Source organism: Ornithodoros turicata, chromosome 5 (genome assembly GCF_037126465.1).
Source record: "Ornithodoros turicata isolate Travis chromosome 5, ASM3712646v1, whole genome shotgun sequence".
Taxonomy (NCBI): domain Eukaryota; kingdom Metazoa; phylum Arthropoda; class Arachnida; order Ixodida; family Argasidae; genus Ornithodoros; species Ornithodoros turicata.
In genome coordinates, this window is record NC_088205.1 from 50,277,968 (window position 1) to 50,298,412 (window position 20,445).

The 20,445-nt window shown below is 43.7% G+C and overlaps 1 protein-coding gene across 1 annotated transcript in view; it reads left to right on the top strand.

Annotated features, from left to right (window-relative positions):
- LOC135395836 (uncharacterized) overlaps positions 1–20,445 on the top strand; it is a 59,969-nt gene that overhangs the window by 35,990 nt on the left and 3,534 nt on the right. The window contains exon 5 of the mRNA XM_064626925.1: positions 14,304–14,729. Within this exon, the coding sequence (XP_064482995.1) occupies positions 14,304–14,729 (426 nt within the window). The remainder of the gene's footprint in view (positions 1–14,303; positions 14,730–20,445) is intronic.

Sequence of the window (20,445 nt, forward strand, 5' to 3'; positions counted from 1 at the left end):
TGAGCTCCGAACGTTTTTAGGAATGATTACCTACGTTTCAAGCTTCATTCCGAGACGTTCTCACCACACATCAGAGCTCCGAGAGCTCCTTAAAAAAGGCAATGCATGGGTATGGACTGAAGTGCACCAAACTGCCTTCGAGCATTTAAAGGAAGCTCTCACCAAGACGCCAGTTCTGGCTTACTACCAGCCTGGAAGGCAAATCACTCTATCTGTAGACGCCAGCCAGTACGGCATGGGGGCCGTTGTGATGCAAGAAGGAAAACCCCTAGCCTATTCATCAAGATCCTTCACAGGGGCACAAGAAAAATATGCACAAATCGAAAAAGAAATGCTTGCGATTGTACATGGCTGCAAGAAATTTCACCACTACATATTCGGACAACACACAGTCGTGGTAGAAACTGATCATAAGCCGCTGCAGGCCATCTTCGCAAAATCTCTGCATGAGTGTCCTCAACGCCTACAGCGCATGAGACTTTGTTTGCAAGCCTACTCATTGGACGTAAGGTACAGACCTGGCAAAGAACAGCTTCTGCCAGACGGCCTGTCAAGATTTCCAACAACAGAAGTCATGGACGAAACGGACGAGATGCTTCAAGTAAACACCCTACAGGAACTTCCCATTGCAGAAAGGAGACTGCAACTCATAAGGGAAGCTACAAAAACAGATGAACAGCTGCAGCTTCTTTCCAAGTACGCAGACTCTGGTTGGCCTGTACATCGAGGGCAGGTTCCCAGCCTGGCAGTGGAATTTTGGCCTCACAGAGAAGATATCCACATGGAAGATGGCATTGTTCTGCGCTCGGACAGGGTCGTCATTCCGTTTTCGATGAGGAAGTCTGTTCTCAAGCACCTGCACGCCGCGCACGTCGGTAAGGAAAAGATGAAAAGAAGAGCAAGATGCACCGTGTTTTGGCCAAAGTTGAACGATGCCATCGACAAGGTCTGCGACAACTGCGCCGAGTGTCAAGCAAACAAGCCGAGGAACAAGAAAATGCCAATGTTGTCTCATGAGATCCCGAGGTTGCCATGGGAGCGTGTTGGGCTGGACCTGTTCGCACACGGCCACAAGATGTACATAGTCATGGTTGATTTTTATTCATTCTACTTCGAGGTTCAGGAACTACAAACTGCAAACGCCCGCCAAATCAACAACTTCTGCATGAAAGTATTCGCCACCCATGGGCTGCCGGTAACTTTGGTGAGCGACAATGGTCCTCCGTTCAGCAGCTATGAGTTCAAGCAGTTCTTGGAACACCTCCAGATTCGTCATATTACAGCTAGCCCCTACCATCCGAGAAGTAACGGCATGGCGGAGCGTGCCGTGCAAGAGGCCAAGAAGCTTCTTCGTAGGACATCGACGGCTGAGGAGTTTTATTACGCACTCTTGGAGTGGCGTAACAGTCCACGCGACAGTGTCTTGAAGTCTCCGGTACAACGGCTGATGAGTCGCCAAACCCGAACCTTGGTACCCTGCGCTACGGAGCACTACAAGCCTGTTGTGGTTCCACCGGACACCGTGAGAGAAAGACTCAGCGAGATACGTCAACAGCAAAAGAAATTCTACGACCGAGGAACACGGCCGCTCCCTGAAGTGGAAAAGGGGTCAAGAGTGACCATCTACGACACGAATAAGAAAACGTGGTCTCCAGCCATCGTCGTAGGACATGCAACCAGCCCAAGATCATATGACGTTTCCACCCAAGATGGAGTTACCAGGACGAGGACCAGGGAGCATCTCAGAATGCAAGCACCCATGGATCATGTGGAGGCGGAAGACTCATCGGCTGGAGAAGTGCCAGCACCCCCACGCAGAAGCACAAGGGCGAAGAAACAACCGAAACGCTACCCGGACTGATTTCTATTAGTGTCATTTTATACGTTTATTCTCACTTGGTTTCTTGTTTGAAGAAAGGGGGATGTCAGCAGAGTAATAGTGTGATAACGACGACGACGATGCCGGAAGTATTTAAGCCGTGGATGACGACAATAAAGTTGCCTTTTGGATTCAAGTCGCTGGCCGTGTATGACACGTTTCACAGTAGCAACGATATATTCAATCAAAAACGAGAAACAAATTTAATTACATCAATTTTTGTAATATCTTGCAACAGAAATTTCTAATGAACCACACAGAAATATCAAATGCGAAATGCAACTCAGAGTTATGAGGCATTCCCACCTTAGAGGTACTTATGTCAATCGAGTGAACAATTGAAACAAATAGAAGACAATAATTATTTCAGGCAGTAAGTTCCCAACTCATAGAATATCAGTCTAGTGAATACTTGAAACAAAGTCAAAACAATAATTCTCATGACAGGTGGAGATTATAGCATTCTAAACCAGATAATAAAATTTTAATCAATAAAATAAACATAGATATGCTTTTAATTAAGTGTAGATGTGCACTTGAAAACAGAAGAGACAATTGCTCTACATTGAAAAGATGGACAGATTTTGTACTCGATACCATAAGTCATGAGAAGATGTGATGAAAAAACTGCTTCGAAAAGGAGGAGCCGCGAAACGATTTCATTATCGCTGCATTTCAATACGTCCTAGACATGGTCGTATTCGGAGAAATGGTACAAACTACAGAACTGAAGGTGCAAGAATTTAAATGCCGAATCTACAATACTTATAAAAATATCTGCACATCAACTTCGGAAGGGCCACTGGGATTGATGGCGGAGTTTTTGAGGTTTGAAACGAAGAATTGAAATACACTAGACCAGACGTAATTGTAATCATTGTAATGGGCATTGCGTTCATCAAGAAAGCAGTCGGATCAAATTATCATACACAAGCGGTCTATATCGCACGATTCATTACGGATTTGTTGAAATTACACATATCTGAGATGGAAAGTACATAAAATCTTATCACGTGATATGTTCCACTACCACGGCAACGCAATTATTTTCTTCTACCAGTCTCTGCAACGATGTCGAATTAACAAAAGTTCAATATTGTCGTGCAAGGTCTGATGTATTATCACCTGTTAAAACTCAACAAACATATAAATTGCGGTGGACCACCGGACGATTTTCATATAATACTCTCTTGTACGCCATTCAAGAATCTTCATACAAAGAAAGGAAACATCAATAAGAGACTGTGCAAGTTCATCGCGACAAAGTGCAAGTTGTTGAAGCAATACAAACACGGCGACAACATAGCGCCAACGTTAATCAAGGCTGGATTCAAGCGCCCAATAATCAGAATAAACTATTTAATGTCTTCGGAATTCATCAATGAAGACAACAAACGAAAACTTCAGAGTTTGAAATAGGACTGTAATTTATCGAAATAAAACTGAAACAATAAATGGAATCTTTGTCATCATTATAACGAATTCTACGCATCACAATGAAAAACACTTTACATTCAGCATGGCTAGACTGAGAACAATGATCGCTAAGGAAACGAATATTCCACAATTTGTGTAAGGATTCTCATATGGAATGAAACCTGACCACCAAATAGGTTTTACTCGACTACACTCTGTACAAGTTCAACACCCGAAGGATAGAATTGCCGGAGAAGGATCGGTCATTGAAATTTAGAGACATGCTACATCAGTCTATGATTACAAAAAGGATCACTAATCTCCTGTGAAAACTTATCATATTTCATGAATTATATTCCACAGTGCATGTATATTTCTCAATCAGTTGCACTAGCCCAGACATGGTAAAAAAAGAAAAGGCGTCTTTGACAAGCAGCCCGATTGGAGGGCGGAACAAATAAATATTTTTGTCAACACAGTTGTCCGTTTGTATGACTGGATAGGAAAAATGAGCCGTCCAGGATAGGGCAAAACAGGAAATAAGGCAAGATAACTGATTGCGGCGGGATAAGTCAAAGCGTTCGCGACACAGTGTCATCGAGTTTTACAATCGCATTCGGGTTCAGTGCCTGGGAGATAATACAAAGCCTTCGCGAAAAACGAATCTATTATCAGATGCCACAATGCAAACGAAAGATTTTACGAGCATGACGTGCAGGCCAAGTCTACATTTCTAATCACATAGTCTTCGTAACACATGGCACACAAACATATATGAAATAATTTCCAAATGGCAATCAGATTTTGGGAGAAGCGGATCACACAACCGCCATCAGAAGTGCTTAACCAATATACAATGAACATGAGCGTTATGCATAAACACAATGGAAGATATGTTATATTAATTATAATAACCAGATCAGCGCAGGTCACACATAAACGCAGATCCAATTCACAAAATACACTCGAGATTTCCCGTAACCATACAGAAAAACTATCAGATTATTTGAGTGTCATAGCATCCGGGCACTACAAATGGAAAGGCTATACTTTAATGTTATAAGTCTTAAGCTCATAATGTTGTAAAACGCAAATTCCACACTAAAGATCATTTTCTTCTTTAAATTTTCAAAGTCAAAACTGCACGCTATTTCTTGCATTTTTCTAAAGATATAGATTAAAAAGTTGTGCATATACTCACACATACTATACAAGATATTTGATTGTGGATTAAATGCTAAAATTTATCAATTCACATTCAGGAGAAGTCTTGACTACCACACAGCGGTAAGAGTTTAATTAAAATTTGAACAAGTGTTGCGATTAATGATCAGTGTTGTAGAATGTGTAATTTCACAATACGCAAGCTTTAGCTCGCCCATTTTGACGAGCACTCTTTCACGATGTCAGAGAAGTTAATCGAATGGATTGATATTTTCTGTATACACTATTACATAATGCGAATTCTTTATGTCGTGGATATTAAAAGTCACGAATATTTTCGAACGAAATTTACTTAAAACTCGAAGAAAGGGTTACTCGCGTCCTCGAAGACGTTTCGGCAACACGCCGGGCCGCGTTTCCCCAATGCCGTGCCCGTAACCGAACGCAATTCTGCGCCCGACGCGTTAACGCGGTACCGCACACGAGCACGTGTTGCTTTTTCCGGAAACTGGTTCGTCGACGCTGGTGACCCTTCTTCGAGTTTTAAGTAAATTTCGTTCGGAAAATATTCGTAACTTTTAATATCCACGACATAAAGAATTCGCATTATGTTATACCGTATACAGAAAATATCAATCCATTCGATTAACTCCTCTGACATCGTGAAAGAGTGCTCGTCAAAATTGGCGAGCTAAAGCTTGCGTATTGTGAAATTACACATTCTACAACACTGATCATGAATTGCAACACTTGTTCAAATTTTAATTAAACTCTTACTGATGTGTGGTAGTCATCACTTCTCCTGAATGTGAATCGATAAATTTTAGCATTTAATCCACAATCAAATATCTTGTATAGTATATGTGAGTATATGCACAACTTTTTAACCTATGTCTTTAGAAAAATGCAAGAAATAGCGTGCAGTTTTGACCTTGAAAATTTAAAGAAGAAATTAGTGTGGAATTTGCGTTTTACAACGTTATGAGCTTAAGACTTCCATGGCCTTCCATTTGTAGTGGCCGGATGCTATGACACTAAAATAATCTGATAGTTTTTCTGTATGGTTACGGGAAATCTCAAGTGTATTTTGTGAATTGGATGTGCGTTTATGTGTGACCTGCGCTGATCTGCTTATTATAATTAATATAACACATCTTCCATTGTGTTTATGCATAACGCTGATGTTCATTGTATATTGGTTAAGCACTTCTGATGGCGGTTGTGTGATCCGCTTCTCCCAAAATCTGATTGCCACTTGGAAATTATTTCATTGTGGCATCTGATAATAGATTCGTTTTTCGCGAAGGCTTCGTATTATCTCCCTGGCACTGAACCCGAATGCGATTGTAAAAGTCGATGGCACTGTGTCGCGAGCGCTTTGTCTTATCCTGCCGCAATCTTGGACGGCTCATTTTTCCTATCCAGTCATACAAACGGACAACTCTGTTGACAAAAATATGTATTTATTTGTTCCGCCCTCCAATCTGGTTGCTTGTCAAAGACGCCTTTTCTTCTTTTACTATGTCTGGGCTAGTGCAACTGATTGAGAAATATACATGCACTGTGGAATTTAATTCATGAAATATGATAAGTTTTCACAGGAGATTAGTGATCCTTATTGTAATCATAGACTGATGTAGCATGTCTCTAAATTTCAATGACCGATCCTTCTCCGGCAATTCTATCTTTCGGGTGTTGAACTTCTACAGAGTGTAGCCGAGTAAAACCTATTTGGTGGTCAGGTCTCATTCCATATGAGAATCCTTACACAAATTGTGGAATATTTGTTTCCCCAGCGATCATTGTTCTCAGTCTAGCCATGCTAAATGTAAAGTGTTTTCCATTGTGATGCGAAGAATTCATTATAATGATGACAAAGATTACATTTATTGTTTCAGTTATACACTTGTTTATTTCGATAAATTACAGTTCTATTTCAAACTCTGAAGTTTTCGTTTGTTGTCTTCATTGATGAATTCCGAAGACATTAAATAGTTTATTCTGATTATTGGGCGCTTGAATCCAGCGTTGATTAATGCAGGCGCTATGTTGTCGCCGTGTTTGTATTGCTTCAACAACTTGCATTTTGTCGCGATGAACTTGCACAGTCTCTTATTGATGTTTCCTTTCTTTGTATGAAGATTCTTGAATGGCGTACAAGAGAGTATTATATGAAAATCGTCCGGTGGTCCACCGCAATTGATATGTTTGTTGAGTTTCAACAGGTGATAATACATCAGACCTCGCACGACAATATTGAACTTCTGTTGATTCGATATCGTTGCAGAGACTGGTAGAAGAAAATAATTGCGTTGCCGTGGTAGTGGAACATATCACGTGATAAGATTTTATGTACTTTCCATCTCAGATATGTGTAATTTCAACAAATCCGTAATGAATCGTGCGATATAGACCGCTTGTATATGATAATTTGATCCGACTGCTTTCTTGATGAACGCAATGCCCATTGCAATGATTACAATTACATCTGGTCTAGTGTATTTCAATTCTTCGTTGGCAAACCTCAAAAACTCCGCCATCAATCCCAGTGGCCCTTCCGAAGTTGATGTGCAGATATTTTTATAAGTATTGTAGATTCGGCATATAAATTCTTGCACCTTCAGTTCTGTAGTTCGTACCATTTCTCCGAATACGACCATGTCTAGGACGTATTGAAATGCAGCGATAATGAAATCGTTTCGCTGCTCCTCCTTTTTGAAGCAGTTTTTTATCACATCTTCCCATGACTTATGGTATCGAGTACAAAATCTGTCCATCTTTTCAATGTAGAGCAATTGTCTCTTCTGTTTTCAAGTGCACATCTACACTTAATTAAAAGCATATCTATGTTTATTTTATTGATTAAAATTTTATTATCTGATTTAGAATGCTATAATCTCCACCTGTCGTGAGAATTATTGTTTTGACTTTGTTTCAAGTATCCACTCGACTGATATTATATGAGTTGTGAACTTACTGCCTGAAATAATTATCAGGGAAGGGTAACGGTAATGGTAACGGAAACAGAAACGGTATATTACCGAAATTGGTTATGGTGACGATAACGGAAACGGAAACGCATACCACGGTCCTCCATTACCGGAAACAGAAACGGAAACGAATTTATCGTCCGTTATTGGATTCGGGTAATGGCTATTCCTGTTGTGCGATGACATTTGAGTGACTTTTCATTTTTGTTTTTGTTTTGATCACTCCATTTTATGTAATGCTCTAAATACTACACGAGAGCATGGAAAAGAAGCGCAATATTGGATTTCGAGGGTGCATACGTCGCTTACGTCGTCCCAGTCCTCATAACTCCATGACATCAACACATGACTATACTCCACCATAGCACGAGGATGACAGTCTACGATTTTCAGTTACTTATTTTGTACTTTTTTTTTCATTTCACCGTGGCCATGGCAGTATTATTTAGTACTGAGAGCGTCCGCTTATGAATGCGACATTGGATGAAGCGCCTATCTTGAGTTGCTGAACTCCGAGTGACTGAAGACTGATGACATGTTCCTACTTTTTCTTTTTCTTTTCTTTTTTTTTTCTTGCAAGATGTGCGCATCCTAACGACGTAAAATTAGTTGTGTAGTGTATACGTGTGACACCGAAGCAGCTCTTCGGCAAGACAAAGTGCTGATGGAGCCGGACGGGCTGTTCTCCCCCAGCTCTGTAACAACCATTCCATTACCGGAAACAGTAACGGAAACGTAACGGAAACGAAATTGAAAGGCCGGTATCAGAAACAGATAACGAAAACGAAAATATAGCACTAACGAAAAAGGAAACGGTAACCAAAATACGTCCGTTATCCTTCCCGGATAATTATTGTCTTCTATTTGTTTCAATTGTTCACTCGATTGACATAAGTACCTCTAAGGTGGGAAAGCCTCATAACTCTGAGTTGCATTTCACATTTGATATTTCTGTGTGGTTCATTAGAAATTTCTGTTGCAAGATATTACAAAAATTGATGTAATTAAATTTGTTTCTCATTTTTGATTGAGTATCGTTGCTACCAATTAATAATTTGAACTTTCTCTACATGTTCAATAACAATATCGCATCTCTACAAACTTATTCGACTTGTCAACCACTTTGATGAAAGATTTCCGTTTCAGGGAAAGGATGCGAAAAGATAGTGACCCCCGCGAGTGATATCGACATCTATTTGCGCTGCACAATAAAATATATCGCCTTTGAACTCTCTTATCTGACCTCTAGAGCGCCCCGTTTGCTGAACGAAGTACTATAGCCCCTAACCCTTTGAGTGATAAAGCATGCGCGGTGCTATGGGGTCACATAGATAGAAAGATAAAGTCTACCGGCTTTGAGGAAAAGAGTGAAAACCGTGCATATTTCCTATGTCTTGGATACCTCCATCAAGGTTCGTAGTGTTTGTTAGAATGAAAATTGTATATTGATCGATTTTATGATGGTTCAATGATTATTTTCCTTTGTTGATGTTTACGTGTCGCCGCGTGTTCCTCTGTTCTTCAGCGTTAAGTCTGTGCTATTTCGCCTTTTGATAGATTGATTAGCTATTATTTTTCTATGTGTTGGATGGTGCGCAGGTTTGGCTCTCTATTAATTGTAGCTGTTGATTGTGTTGTTTCTCGTTATTTCCTCACGTCTATGCTGTTTACTTAATAAGAAAGTAAAAGTTGAGTAATGTTGGAGTATGAAACTGAGATTCCCTATTGCGCTCGAAATGTTATGACAGATATTCACGCTATTGCAATGATGATTCTCACGTCTCAGACGTTTTATAATATAACTTGTAATTTGATTGTAATCGTATTGATTAAGAATATCTTCTTTGTAGTGGTATAGATTTTATTTCCTCTTGTGTTCTTGTCGTTCTTTGTTCTGTTTGTTGGCTAGGAGCGTGCTATGTGGTGAAGTTCATTTTTAACATGTCTATTTTCTGATAAGTTTGATTTCTGCTTCTGATTTTCTGAATGATAGATTACTCTGTTGTTTTGATTAGGAATACCTTCTTTGTATTGGTATAGATTTGATTTCCTCTTGTGTTCGTGTCGTTCTTTGTTCTGTTTGTTGGCTAGGAGCGTGCTATGTGGTGAAGTTCATTTTGAAAAGGTCTATTTTTTGATGAGTTTGATTTGTTCTTCTGATTTTCTGAATGATAGATTACTCTGTTGTTTTGATTAGGAATATGTTCTTTGTAGTGGTATAGATTTTATTTCTTCTTGTGTTCGTGTCGTTCTTGTCGTTCGTGTTCCGTGGTCTTTCATACATCTATTGGCAGCTGTCTTCAACAAATCAGGGTAGATATCATCAGATCCGGTTGTTGGCTAGGAGCGTGCTATGTGGTGAAGTTCATTTTTAAAAGGTCTATTTTTTGATGAGTTTGATTTTTTTCTTCTGATTTTCTGAATGATAGATTACTCTGTTGTTTTGATTAGGAATATCTTCTTTGTAGTGGTATAGACTTTATTTCCTTTTGTGTTCGTGTCGTTCTTTGTTCTGTTTGTTGGCTAGGAGCGTGCTATGTGGTGAAGTTCATTTTTAACATGTCTATTTTCTGATGAGTTTGATTTTTTCTTCTGATTTTCTGAATGATAGGTTACTCTGTTGTTTGATTAATCAATGTAGTCGTATAGATTGCATTTCCTCTTGTGTTCGTGCTCCATAGTCTTCCAGGGTCTGTGCTGTTCACCATTTAACTACATACAACTATCAGAACTTTCCGCTATTGCACTGATGGTTCTCACGTATAGGAATATTAGACTTTTTATAATACAATTTGTAATTTTGTTTATAATCATATTGATTAAGAATATCTTCTTTGATTAAATGTGGTGATCGTTTTTTTGTTTTGATATGGTGTAGCTATTATTTCCCTACATGCCTATCATTGATTCTATATTAATGCTATGTGTTGATTCGAATTATTGCCTTATGTCTGCGCTATTCACTTCGTAAGAAATTAAATTTGTGTCATGTTGGAATATTAAACTTTTAAGTAATTTCGACCACAATATGCTATGTTTAATATTCAGGTTCTCACGTCTCACGCTTTTTATAATACAACTTGTAAATTTGTTTGTAACCATATTCATTAAAAAAACTTTGATTAAATGTGTTATCACTTCTGATTCATTGAAAACTTGTGATTACTGTTAATAAAAATATTGTGTTTGATTTGTGATACCTATTCAATGCTATTGTATCATACCTGTAATAAGTATATTCTTTGTTACGTGTATTGTGTTCCTTCTACTTCAGATTTTTGGCTAAGTTTTTCCCATTCACGCAGAGTCATAACACAATTCCTAATGAGTTTAATAAATATATTTTCACTTGTACTTTTGTGTATGGCTATCCTTTGCATGTAAACAGCCTACTGCACACCTGTTGTAGCTGGAAAAATTACGATTCAAGTCGACTCAGGCTGAAAAATGATGAAAGTCGGCAGCCCAGGCTGAAGGATAACGCGCACGCAGCCCTCCGGCCACGCGACGCCCACAACAGCAGCCCTCCACTCGAGCGCCGCCCACCTGTCGCGGGAAGGAAGTCGGCCCAAGTAGGAAAATGGTGAAAGAAGTCAGCAAGGGTGAAGGGTAAGCGCGCACGCAGCCCTCCGGTCACGCTCCGCCCACCACAGCAGCCCTCCACCCGAGCACCGCCCTGTTACAGGTGGTGAATGTTTTTTCGGCTGGGTTTTTCTCCTTCACCTGATTGGCATCACAATTGGCACAATTCCCAGCATTATTGGCTTTCATAAATATATCTCAACTTGATTGGCATTAATAAATATATTTTCACTTGTGCTTTTTGTGTATGACCCTTCTTTGCATGTCTCTGCATGTAAACCGCTCACCTGTTGTATCGGAAAAATATGTGAAGTCGGCCCACGTATGGCCAAAGAAGTCTGCCCAGGCTGAAAAATACGCTACGATGAGCGCACGCGCAGCCCTCCACCGCCGTTAAGCGCGCGGACAACCCTCCGCACACGCGCCGCGCAGGGCTCAGGGGCAGGGGTGCCGTAGTTTCTCACCTAAGCCGCTGCCCCACCTATTACTACTTATGGCGACATCGTGACAGCCATTCTCGGGACGATTTTTCCCGGAACCGAGTTGCAGTGATCCCCCGCCCCTGCCACTGTAACGCTTTGCACCGAAACATCCGTGCACCGAAACGTCCGTGCACCGAACCGTCCGTGCACCGAAATGTCCGTGCACCGAAATGTCCTAGACCCCTGTCTGTGTTATCTCTTTCTACCATGCCGGTGTGGGCTGGGTTTCTAACCTCCTTTCATCGGACTGACAATGGTTTCGTTGAAAAATTCGTCGCGCGCTGTCCTCTGCGAGCTCCGTAGAGCATGATTTTCGGATATTTTTTCCGATACGATAGCTCCTGAATATTCCTGCGAATTATCATTAATTTGAGTAAATTCGGCACGCTCTTCACATTGGTGGGGTAAAAGAGTGACCTTTACTTGGCAAATTGAGTTCAGTTCGCACAAAATTACATAAATAAACTGAGGTTACATGCATATCAGGAGGTGGCAAAAACCTAATAAGAGCAATGCCATTGACCACATGTTTCTATGTGGCGTAGTTTTTTTTTATTAAAATTCAATTACACGTTTTCTGGGACACCCTGTATGTTCTCGCAGTAGGAAATACATGGGGCCGCGCTGATCGTATCCCTCTACGGACTTTCTACTTTTCTAACAGTGGAAAAAATAACTCGTCGGAGTGCTGCTACTGATTGACCGTCTTCAAGAAAAAGCACCGCAGTGCGGTCACACAGAGGAAGAGAAAAAACATTTCCAGATTTTGAGTTATGTTCCTCTCTCTGTGTTCTCGCTTCATACGACACAAATACAGTAGGACTCTGGTCGTGAAGGCTACACGACGTAACTATGCGATTCTTCGACAAAGAACCCCCCCCCCCCCCCCATAGCAGCAAAATTACCTCCTGTACCGGAACCGTCCTGGAGGTCAGACTTAGTACGTGCTACATACACACGTGCTACGTGCACATAAGTGTAGTAAGATATTGAAGATAAAAGTTGGACGCAAGAAAACTTGTGTAGATTCGAGGAAGGTGACATTTCCTAGAGACTGAATGAAATGTTATCTTCTGTGCAATACGCCTCCAACCACGTCGAGGTAGTCTACGTACAGGAATCAGATTTTCGTTTCGTCGCTTCTGTCATGCTTCTAAAGCATTGGAATTTCTTTTCTGCGTTCTCTCTTTCTTTTTTTCGTAATGCAGTGAGACATAGACCTCTTGCACCGTGTCGAAATGCCGCCACTTGACATTCAGTTTCAGTTTTGCGTGCGGAAAGCAGAGATAGACTGATACATAGACGATCACAAACACACATGTTCACAAACACATGTTCGAGGATGAATTTGTGATCATCTGTTTGTGATCGCCTAATCGATGTCAAACCTGCAAAGTGCGCTTCCACTTCCAGGAAGCGAAAACCTGCCACATCTCACATACTGTGGCAGCAAGACCCGGCATTGCTGTTAATGAGCCAGTAACATAGCCTGGGACAATTTAATGTCGCCTCATGTTTGAAAAGAAATAATGAGAAGTCACGCATGTTAGTTGAAAATATTCAGTAGCAGCAGGGCCGGTGCTAGGGGTGTGCGAGGCCTCAGGCAAAGGCACATCGCGTTTCACAGGCCCCACTAGGCCTGCGCGGGGCCTAAGGCGGTCGCATTACTCTCCCCCCCCCCCCGCCTACCGCCGGCCCTGGTAGCAGTAATAACAGGAAAGCTAAGCTACTCGTTGAGAGTGCCGTCGCTATCCTTCGTAATACCACGGTGACGGGGGGGGGGGGGGAGGGGGTATGTTTCTTCACACAAAAGGAGATGTCAGCCAGGCAAGTGCCGGCTTGCTATTCCTTAAAAAAAGACAGCGAGAACAGAAGAAAAACCAGGTGCGGGAGAAGCCGCGATGGGAACGACGTGCTGCGAGCGGTGAAGCTTGCCGCCTGTGCTTCAGAGGGCGGTCATCATTTCGGTGGCCTTGAGGTACTCGAAGAGTGCCTTGGTAACATCCCGTTGGGATATGCGGGACAGGCCCGAGGAGTGTAGCCACGGTGTCGGAAAAAGATGAAACACCGGCTTGACACAACAGGCAACAAAATTTACTTGCAACGTTTCATCTTTTTTTGTCATGACCTCTCCTGGCTTTTGGTTCATCTTCATAGTACCACGGTATTTGTACCCGAGTCGCACGGGAGGGCGATAGACTACCTGTATCCGCCCCCTCCCCAAAGCTCCATGTTCTCAGTAAGTTACAACGTCAGGCAATGAAAGAAAATTTATCTCAGTGACCCTGTGTTTCCTCTGTATGGCAGTGAGCCTGCGACGTGAACCTCATTTGCAGACCCTGTATGCTTAACCAGTACATATTGGCCTTGCATAAAGGACGATGACGTTAACTACGTTAAATACGCAAATGCGCACATGTCACGACTGAAAGTTTTGTAGTTCACCTGTTTAAGTGGTAGTACCAGCAATAAACAGTAGCAAAGAGGCTCTGTCACTACACGTGCTTCTGAGCTTCGGTAGTGGACAGTTACAGTATGCGATATCGCACTGGGAGCGTTTAACAACTACATTGGCAAATCTACAAAATCTAACACGAATTTATTCGATTACTTGCCGAGACGCAGAGTACAGGTTAAGCCCAAGCCTGCTTAGCACAACTAGCTTGAATTCCATAGAATAAGCAACCAACTCAGTCACAGAACGGTGTAGGTGCAGATAAGTCCAGTGCAGAAAGTGTTAACATAATAGTGGTCTGTTAAACCAGTGAAACGTTTTCCCTTTTTGCGCAGGTACACACAGATAAGGCGTACCGAGATCCTTCAGCCGCCCATGGGAGACAGGACCAGAGTGCTATGGTGGCTTGGCTTGTGGTGGTTTCGGCAGTCCTCACCAGCTACTTCGTTATGGTGCAATGTGTCCTGCTGGACTATGCCGTAGAACTGGGCATGGGCGAGCAGAGTGGGTTAGCAATGATCGCCCTAATAGGTCTTGGTGACCTACTCGCCCGAATGAGCACACAGGACATCATAGGAATCATCGGTCACTGCAAGTGTATCGCTCTCATCTGCTTTCTCAACGCCGGAACGTTGTTTATTATGTCTGTGTTGAGTAACGCGCCCTTAATGATGTTACTCAGCGGAACATTCGGTGCTACATCTGGTTCACTCGTCATGAGCTTCGTTTCTACACTCAATCGTTTCCTGGAACCCCAGCAAGTATGTTCTGTCACTGCACTATTTGCATAGATATGTACGTACATATATGGAAAAACATGAGTTAGCGGCCGCACAAAACCCCCCTGTCCCCCACTCCTTCCTGCTGTCGTCCCTCCATCTGTCTACGTCTGTACGCCACTCATAGCCGCAGTTGCTTCGCGGTGCTAACACGGAATTTAAAAAAAGCCGCAAAAAATTGTTCTGTCCAGTCGGTGGCCAAAGTGATCGAGAAGATAGCTTGCGCTCGGAGGTGGCTTCACCGCAGCCCTCCTTTCAGACTGTGTTACCAAATATGCTGCGTAAAGACTAGCACAATGTGTAACCTGGCCCTATAGCCTATAATGACAATGATGCCTATTAAGGGGGCACGAAGCTACAAAAATGCAGTTTACCTCAATGCCGGTTCCTTGCTGTTAACGCAAAAGGAACGGAATTCATCCGTTACGTCGTTCGTAATCCATGAGCGAAGGAAACTGCAATTTGCGCTTTCCGTCTCCCTCACCACCACAAGGAGCACAACAAAGTTTTGGTAACACCACCTATATAGCGATAGCCTGTGCATTGCCTCATCTCCCTTTTCCAATTAAGAGTCTGAATTTGTCTTCTACTGGGATTCACCATTCTGCGATTTCAAGAGCCCGCAAATGATTGCAGCTCACCTGGGACCTGCAGACCTACGTATTTAGATAAAGTGCAAGACGCTTTCCAGAAAATCAATCTTGAGAAAGGTATGGGACCGTTTTGCGTTTTATTTCCAAGTTTTCCCATTTAGTACGCGGGGACGTTCGATCACAACTCGCAGACGACGGTGGTTCTTCTCCATGGCCACGAAGGCTGAAAACACGTTCGCGACTGGTTACAGCCGTTGGAAACACTATCCTGATTGGCTGACTCTTAATTGTTACTCTTACGTCGACAAGCGCGCTGGCTCCTACGTCGACAAGCGCGCAGACTCCCTGTATCCAGGTGGCGTTGGGTTCGGTCTCCTCAAACGATCTCCCGCAAAGATAGGAGAAATCGTTTGAGAAGACCATAGGAGCCCGCTCCTTATTGTCCGGAAGGAGAAGGGGGGGGGGGGGGGAAAGCTTAAGCTGCGATTTATTTCGATCACGAACGACGCAATGGATAAATCGCGTTCCTTTTGTGTTTGTGAGGAGATATTTTTCATTTCGGTACCCCTTTAACAAGTGTCATTGTGCTCTGGATATAACCAGAAAAACGAACTGTTGCCAAAAAGCTTCAGAACAGGGGTGCATATTTTCTTTTTTCTTCATCACGTACTTGTTCGAAAAGGAAAGAAAAACATATCTAGCCAAAGAATACAAAACCAATTTTTGCTTCCAGCGTTTGGCGTCACCTGAAAAAAAAAAAAGAAAGAATGAGCTTGTCAACAACCTCGGTACGTTGATACTTTTTTATCAACAATGCGGAACACCACCCGATCGCTTTTAAAGGGACACTAAATCTATATAGCAGCAATGATGTATAGGAATGTCCATTTAACTCTCAAACATGTTTTCTTAAATTATGAAGGTCGACAACGACATAGTAGCGCAGTAAGTACAGAACGCGTTGAGCACAATTTTTTAAACTTGCTCCGCCCTTCAAGTTATCACAAGAATAGGAGCGACGTCATTTTGACGTTTCGTGCGGACCACCACTTATGTTGCTGCACAGTTTTAAATCGTTTTTTTTTTTTTTTTTTTTTTTTCAGAGCCACTACACTACACTCACGAGGAATGTCCTTCCATAACGTATTATTTGTACATCATTTCCGGCCACCTTCAATAAATACAAATGAGATTTTTTTATAAGCCGCGCTTATTCTTTGAAGTGAACCCGCCCCCCCACCCCCACCCCACCCGCCGTAGCCACGGAGCCGCAATGATGCGACAGCAAAACAGGTTCGGCAGGTTCGCCCCCGCGGCTGACCTTGTGGGAGTGGATTGGTTGACGACTCAAAACGTCATTCGGGGATGAGCCTGCCCCGTTTGCTGTACCGAGTGACGTTTGCTGACGCATTAGAAGGAGGGGAGAGTTGCACTGATTTCGCTCTTTGATCTGCTTTTTAAATAGTTCAAGCGCTTGCGCTGCACAAAGTCTCCCACACATTTAGGTAAAGTGAAACCCCTGCTTTCATTCTGTCTAGTTTTTTAGACAAGGTGCGACCATCAGTTTAGTGCCCCTTTAATATAGCCACAAATCGGTAAGGTGTCAGCTGTCACGATTTACAAGCTGAACGTTCAGTCGCTGTGTACGATACCGGGTGTGTAAGTGCCGGGTTTGTAATAAAGATATATTCATTACAAGCCCGGTACTTTATCTTGGCGAACTTTGGTGGATGAATAGCGCTGGAGTTCAGGAAGCGGCTCTTTTAGCCGCGCACATTATGCGCGGATTATTTTATGACATACGTTCCCTTTCTTTTCATTTCAGCTTTGTTGATCATTGTTTTTACGAATGCAATTCCGAAATTTGCTCAGTTAAGGTCACTTTTTTGTCACCATAAGAATTGTGTGTAAAGGAACGGGAGTTACAGGTGGTTGGGCAATACAGACCGGTGTGCAATGTCTCCCCGCGTCTTGTAAAACGATTCCAGACTCAAAATCTTCCAAAGCTGGCATTTGCACGGTTGCGTTTGCACGGTGAAGAACGTGACTCTGCTACCACACCGGGTATAGACTGAAGCGTGTGAGTTAGCTCACAAGGCATACAAAGCGTTTGTCTGTGTACCGTCCTGTCTTCTTTATGCATCATGTCTACGTTTGATCCAAACCAACTCGCTCGCGTCAGTGTCCTTGCAGCCTTCGTTTTCTTTCAGTCGCAGAAATGTTGGTGCAGACGTTCATACATGAATGCTTTATCTCTTTATTTAACTTAAATGGGATATGACAAAGAACTGCCCGTTTACAGGGAACGTGTTGCGTGTAGCAGAATTAATGTGACGTTGTTTTCCAGTCGGCCCATGACGCATAATAGCCCCCACCCCCACTTGTCCCCCATTCCTTCCTGCCGTCCTCTGTCCACATCTTTTACGCTGCTCATCGGCACTGCTGCTCTATCTCTCCGCAGACGCAACCCACACATTACAGCGTGAAACTGTGGCGCCCTCTGAGGCGCGGGCGGAAGCGCTTTACTGGGTTCTTCAGGCTACAGACACTCTTCCGCAGAATTTCCATCTGTGAACGAGCTGCACTACATTCGCTCAACTCCTAAACACTCTCTTGTGTAGCATTGGACGATGGTAACTTGCATAAGGCATGCTGCTCACATCCAAAGACCTCACAAATGTCAAATCATGCTTTTGGCAACGCAAGCGAGACAGGTGCGCTCAGCAAGACGACAACTAGGGTGAATCAGCCTTTTGACAGCCAACTTAAACGCGCCCGCAGGAGGCTGAGGGGAAGGTCGAGGCCGGTTTCGTTATTCGCGACTTCAGCGAACTATAGGTGGCGCACGCCGAACCTGGACTCGAGGGTTGCCACTTCCACCGCTAGGTGGCTACGGCTTCGCTGGAGTCGCGAATTGTTTTCAACCTTCCAGGGATAAGAGATTACCAGGCCAAGGGTTGGGCCCGGTTGGGTGCCCCACCCCTAGATCTCTAATCTCGGACAGTTCGAGTGGAGAAAGTGATAGATTTCGTGCCGCACGACTTTCCAGAATACCACCCTATCTCGGTGACGATTTTAAAGACTTGTTCACGCCAAAAGACCCTATGGTTATACTGATCAATTTCAAAGCTATTCGAGGCAACCTATGAGGTTGCCCAGAAATGGTGCGGTCACCATCTTCAGGTCTCAAGCGCGTGTTGGCGGAACAGAATAAAAATAACATTAATGAGGCAGAAGGCCAACATTACGCTTGTGTGTCTGCTGCTCATGCTGCTGCTCTGAGAAATACAGACAGACCAAACGGAGTGCTGGCACACTAGCGTTGCGATTAAACGTCCTCGGTAAAGCACTTGTCTCGTCTACTTGGGATTTTCGTTCCTGATAATAATGTAGCGTCTGAAGAAAAAATCGAACTCGTAACTAATATAAGCAAAAGTACGCCGAGAGTGCTTAATGCTTGTGACCAGTGCCAATATATTCCTGCCGCCTTATGTCGGCTCACTAGAGGTCACTAGCGACCTCCCTGCGCGTTGTCCTCATTCACTTTGGCCATCTAGTAGTGGGCAGCATAACCTCGAGCTTAAGGTGGAAGATAGAGAGACACAACAAAAAAGACTGGACGAGCTCGTTGTGTCTGTCTTGTGTTCTTCCACACATAATCCATGGAAAGTCAGTTTTCGCCTCGAAGACATTGAAAAGTTGCATAGCGGATCTGCACCATAAAGGAACATGCATCAACCTGGTCCACATGCAACAGGCTGCATAACGCATAGATCCCATGCAACAAATGGTACAGAACGGATACAGTAGTAAGGGGGCACATATGATGGCAACTTCTATAGTGCCAAAGGCACCGACTCGCACAAGATTGTAGAGCTGCGACGCCTAGGCCAACCATCCATTGGGTACGGCATGTGAGCGCACCATGTGGTGCATCGTTGCCGCCGCAGCAGGCAAGCCATCAATGTCCATGCGGTTATTCAATGCGCCGTTTATTAAGCAGGTCGAGACGACGTCAGGATGGGCGGCGAAGCGATGTACGAAACGGACGGCTCCAGCACCACGGCAATTTCTTATTCTCGTGACCGTTCCAGGCGATAGGGGTGGCCATGAAATCAGAACCACTTTTAAACAACAGTAGGGCCATCTGTGCGACTAAGGCGACCGTCTACATCAACACGACGCGTCTGCTCCGCGATGTACAGTACTCCCTATCGCACGACCTCATCGTGGCCAACCACAATGTCGGTCAGATGAATCGCTGTATACCCGCAGAAGCCTGCCACAACATGGTGCTCACCGGCGATTTCAACCTGGACGAATCTACAAGCGAGGTCGCCGCGTTCCACTTGACTTCATGGGCGATACGTTTGGTTTGACGCCCGCCTCGAGAACGCCCTGTACAACACCCTGTAGCTCTTCCGGGCCTTCGTAAGAAATTAAGAAGTTCGGCCAGCTTCCGATGCTGCCGCTACATATAATCGTCCTGTGCTTCCACTGTGATTCCATCGTACACGTTGGGACAAAAGTTTACGGAACACGCGAGCGACGTGCTTTTTCTTCGGTGCGACGCCCTGGCGGCTGGTGGAAGCGGGTGAGTTCACTGTTTCGGACGGGTGGAAGGGTGCGCTACAGTATCAGGTTCGCGTTACTCCGCCTTGCCGGAGGCGGATCATGCCCTCGCCGCGGCGTACACCGCAGATAAGCGCGCGAGACTCGACGCCAACCTACAAGGCTACAAGCACAAACCGCATCGAAGGCTGGTCCTGCACGTTCCAGCTATGCGTGATATACTCTGTATTATAAGTCTCTGCTGTGTGACTAAACCTGTTGGGCTGATCGCATTACAAATCTGCCTATGCAGGTGCGGGCCGGGCTTCAGACCTGCTGAGTTTTCGGCAGCCGGGTCGGGCTAGGCCCGGGTAAGCCTCCGTGGCCTCGTGTACGAGCCGGATCGGGCTGAGTTTTCAGCAGCCGGAGCAGGTTAGGGTCGGGTAAGACTTCGTGTATGCTGGTACGGGCCGGGTCGGGCCGGTAAATTCAGGTCCGTGCAGTACTCTAGTTCACCATATTTCTCAAACGCACGCAAATGTTCATTTAGGAAC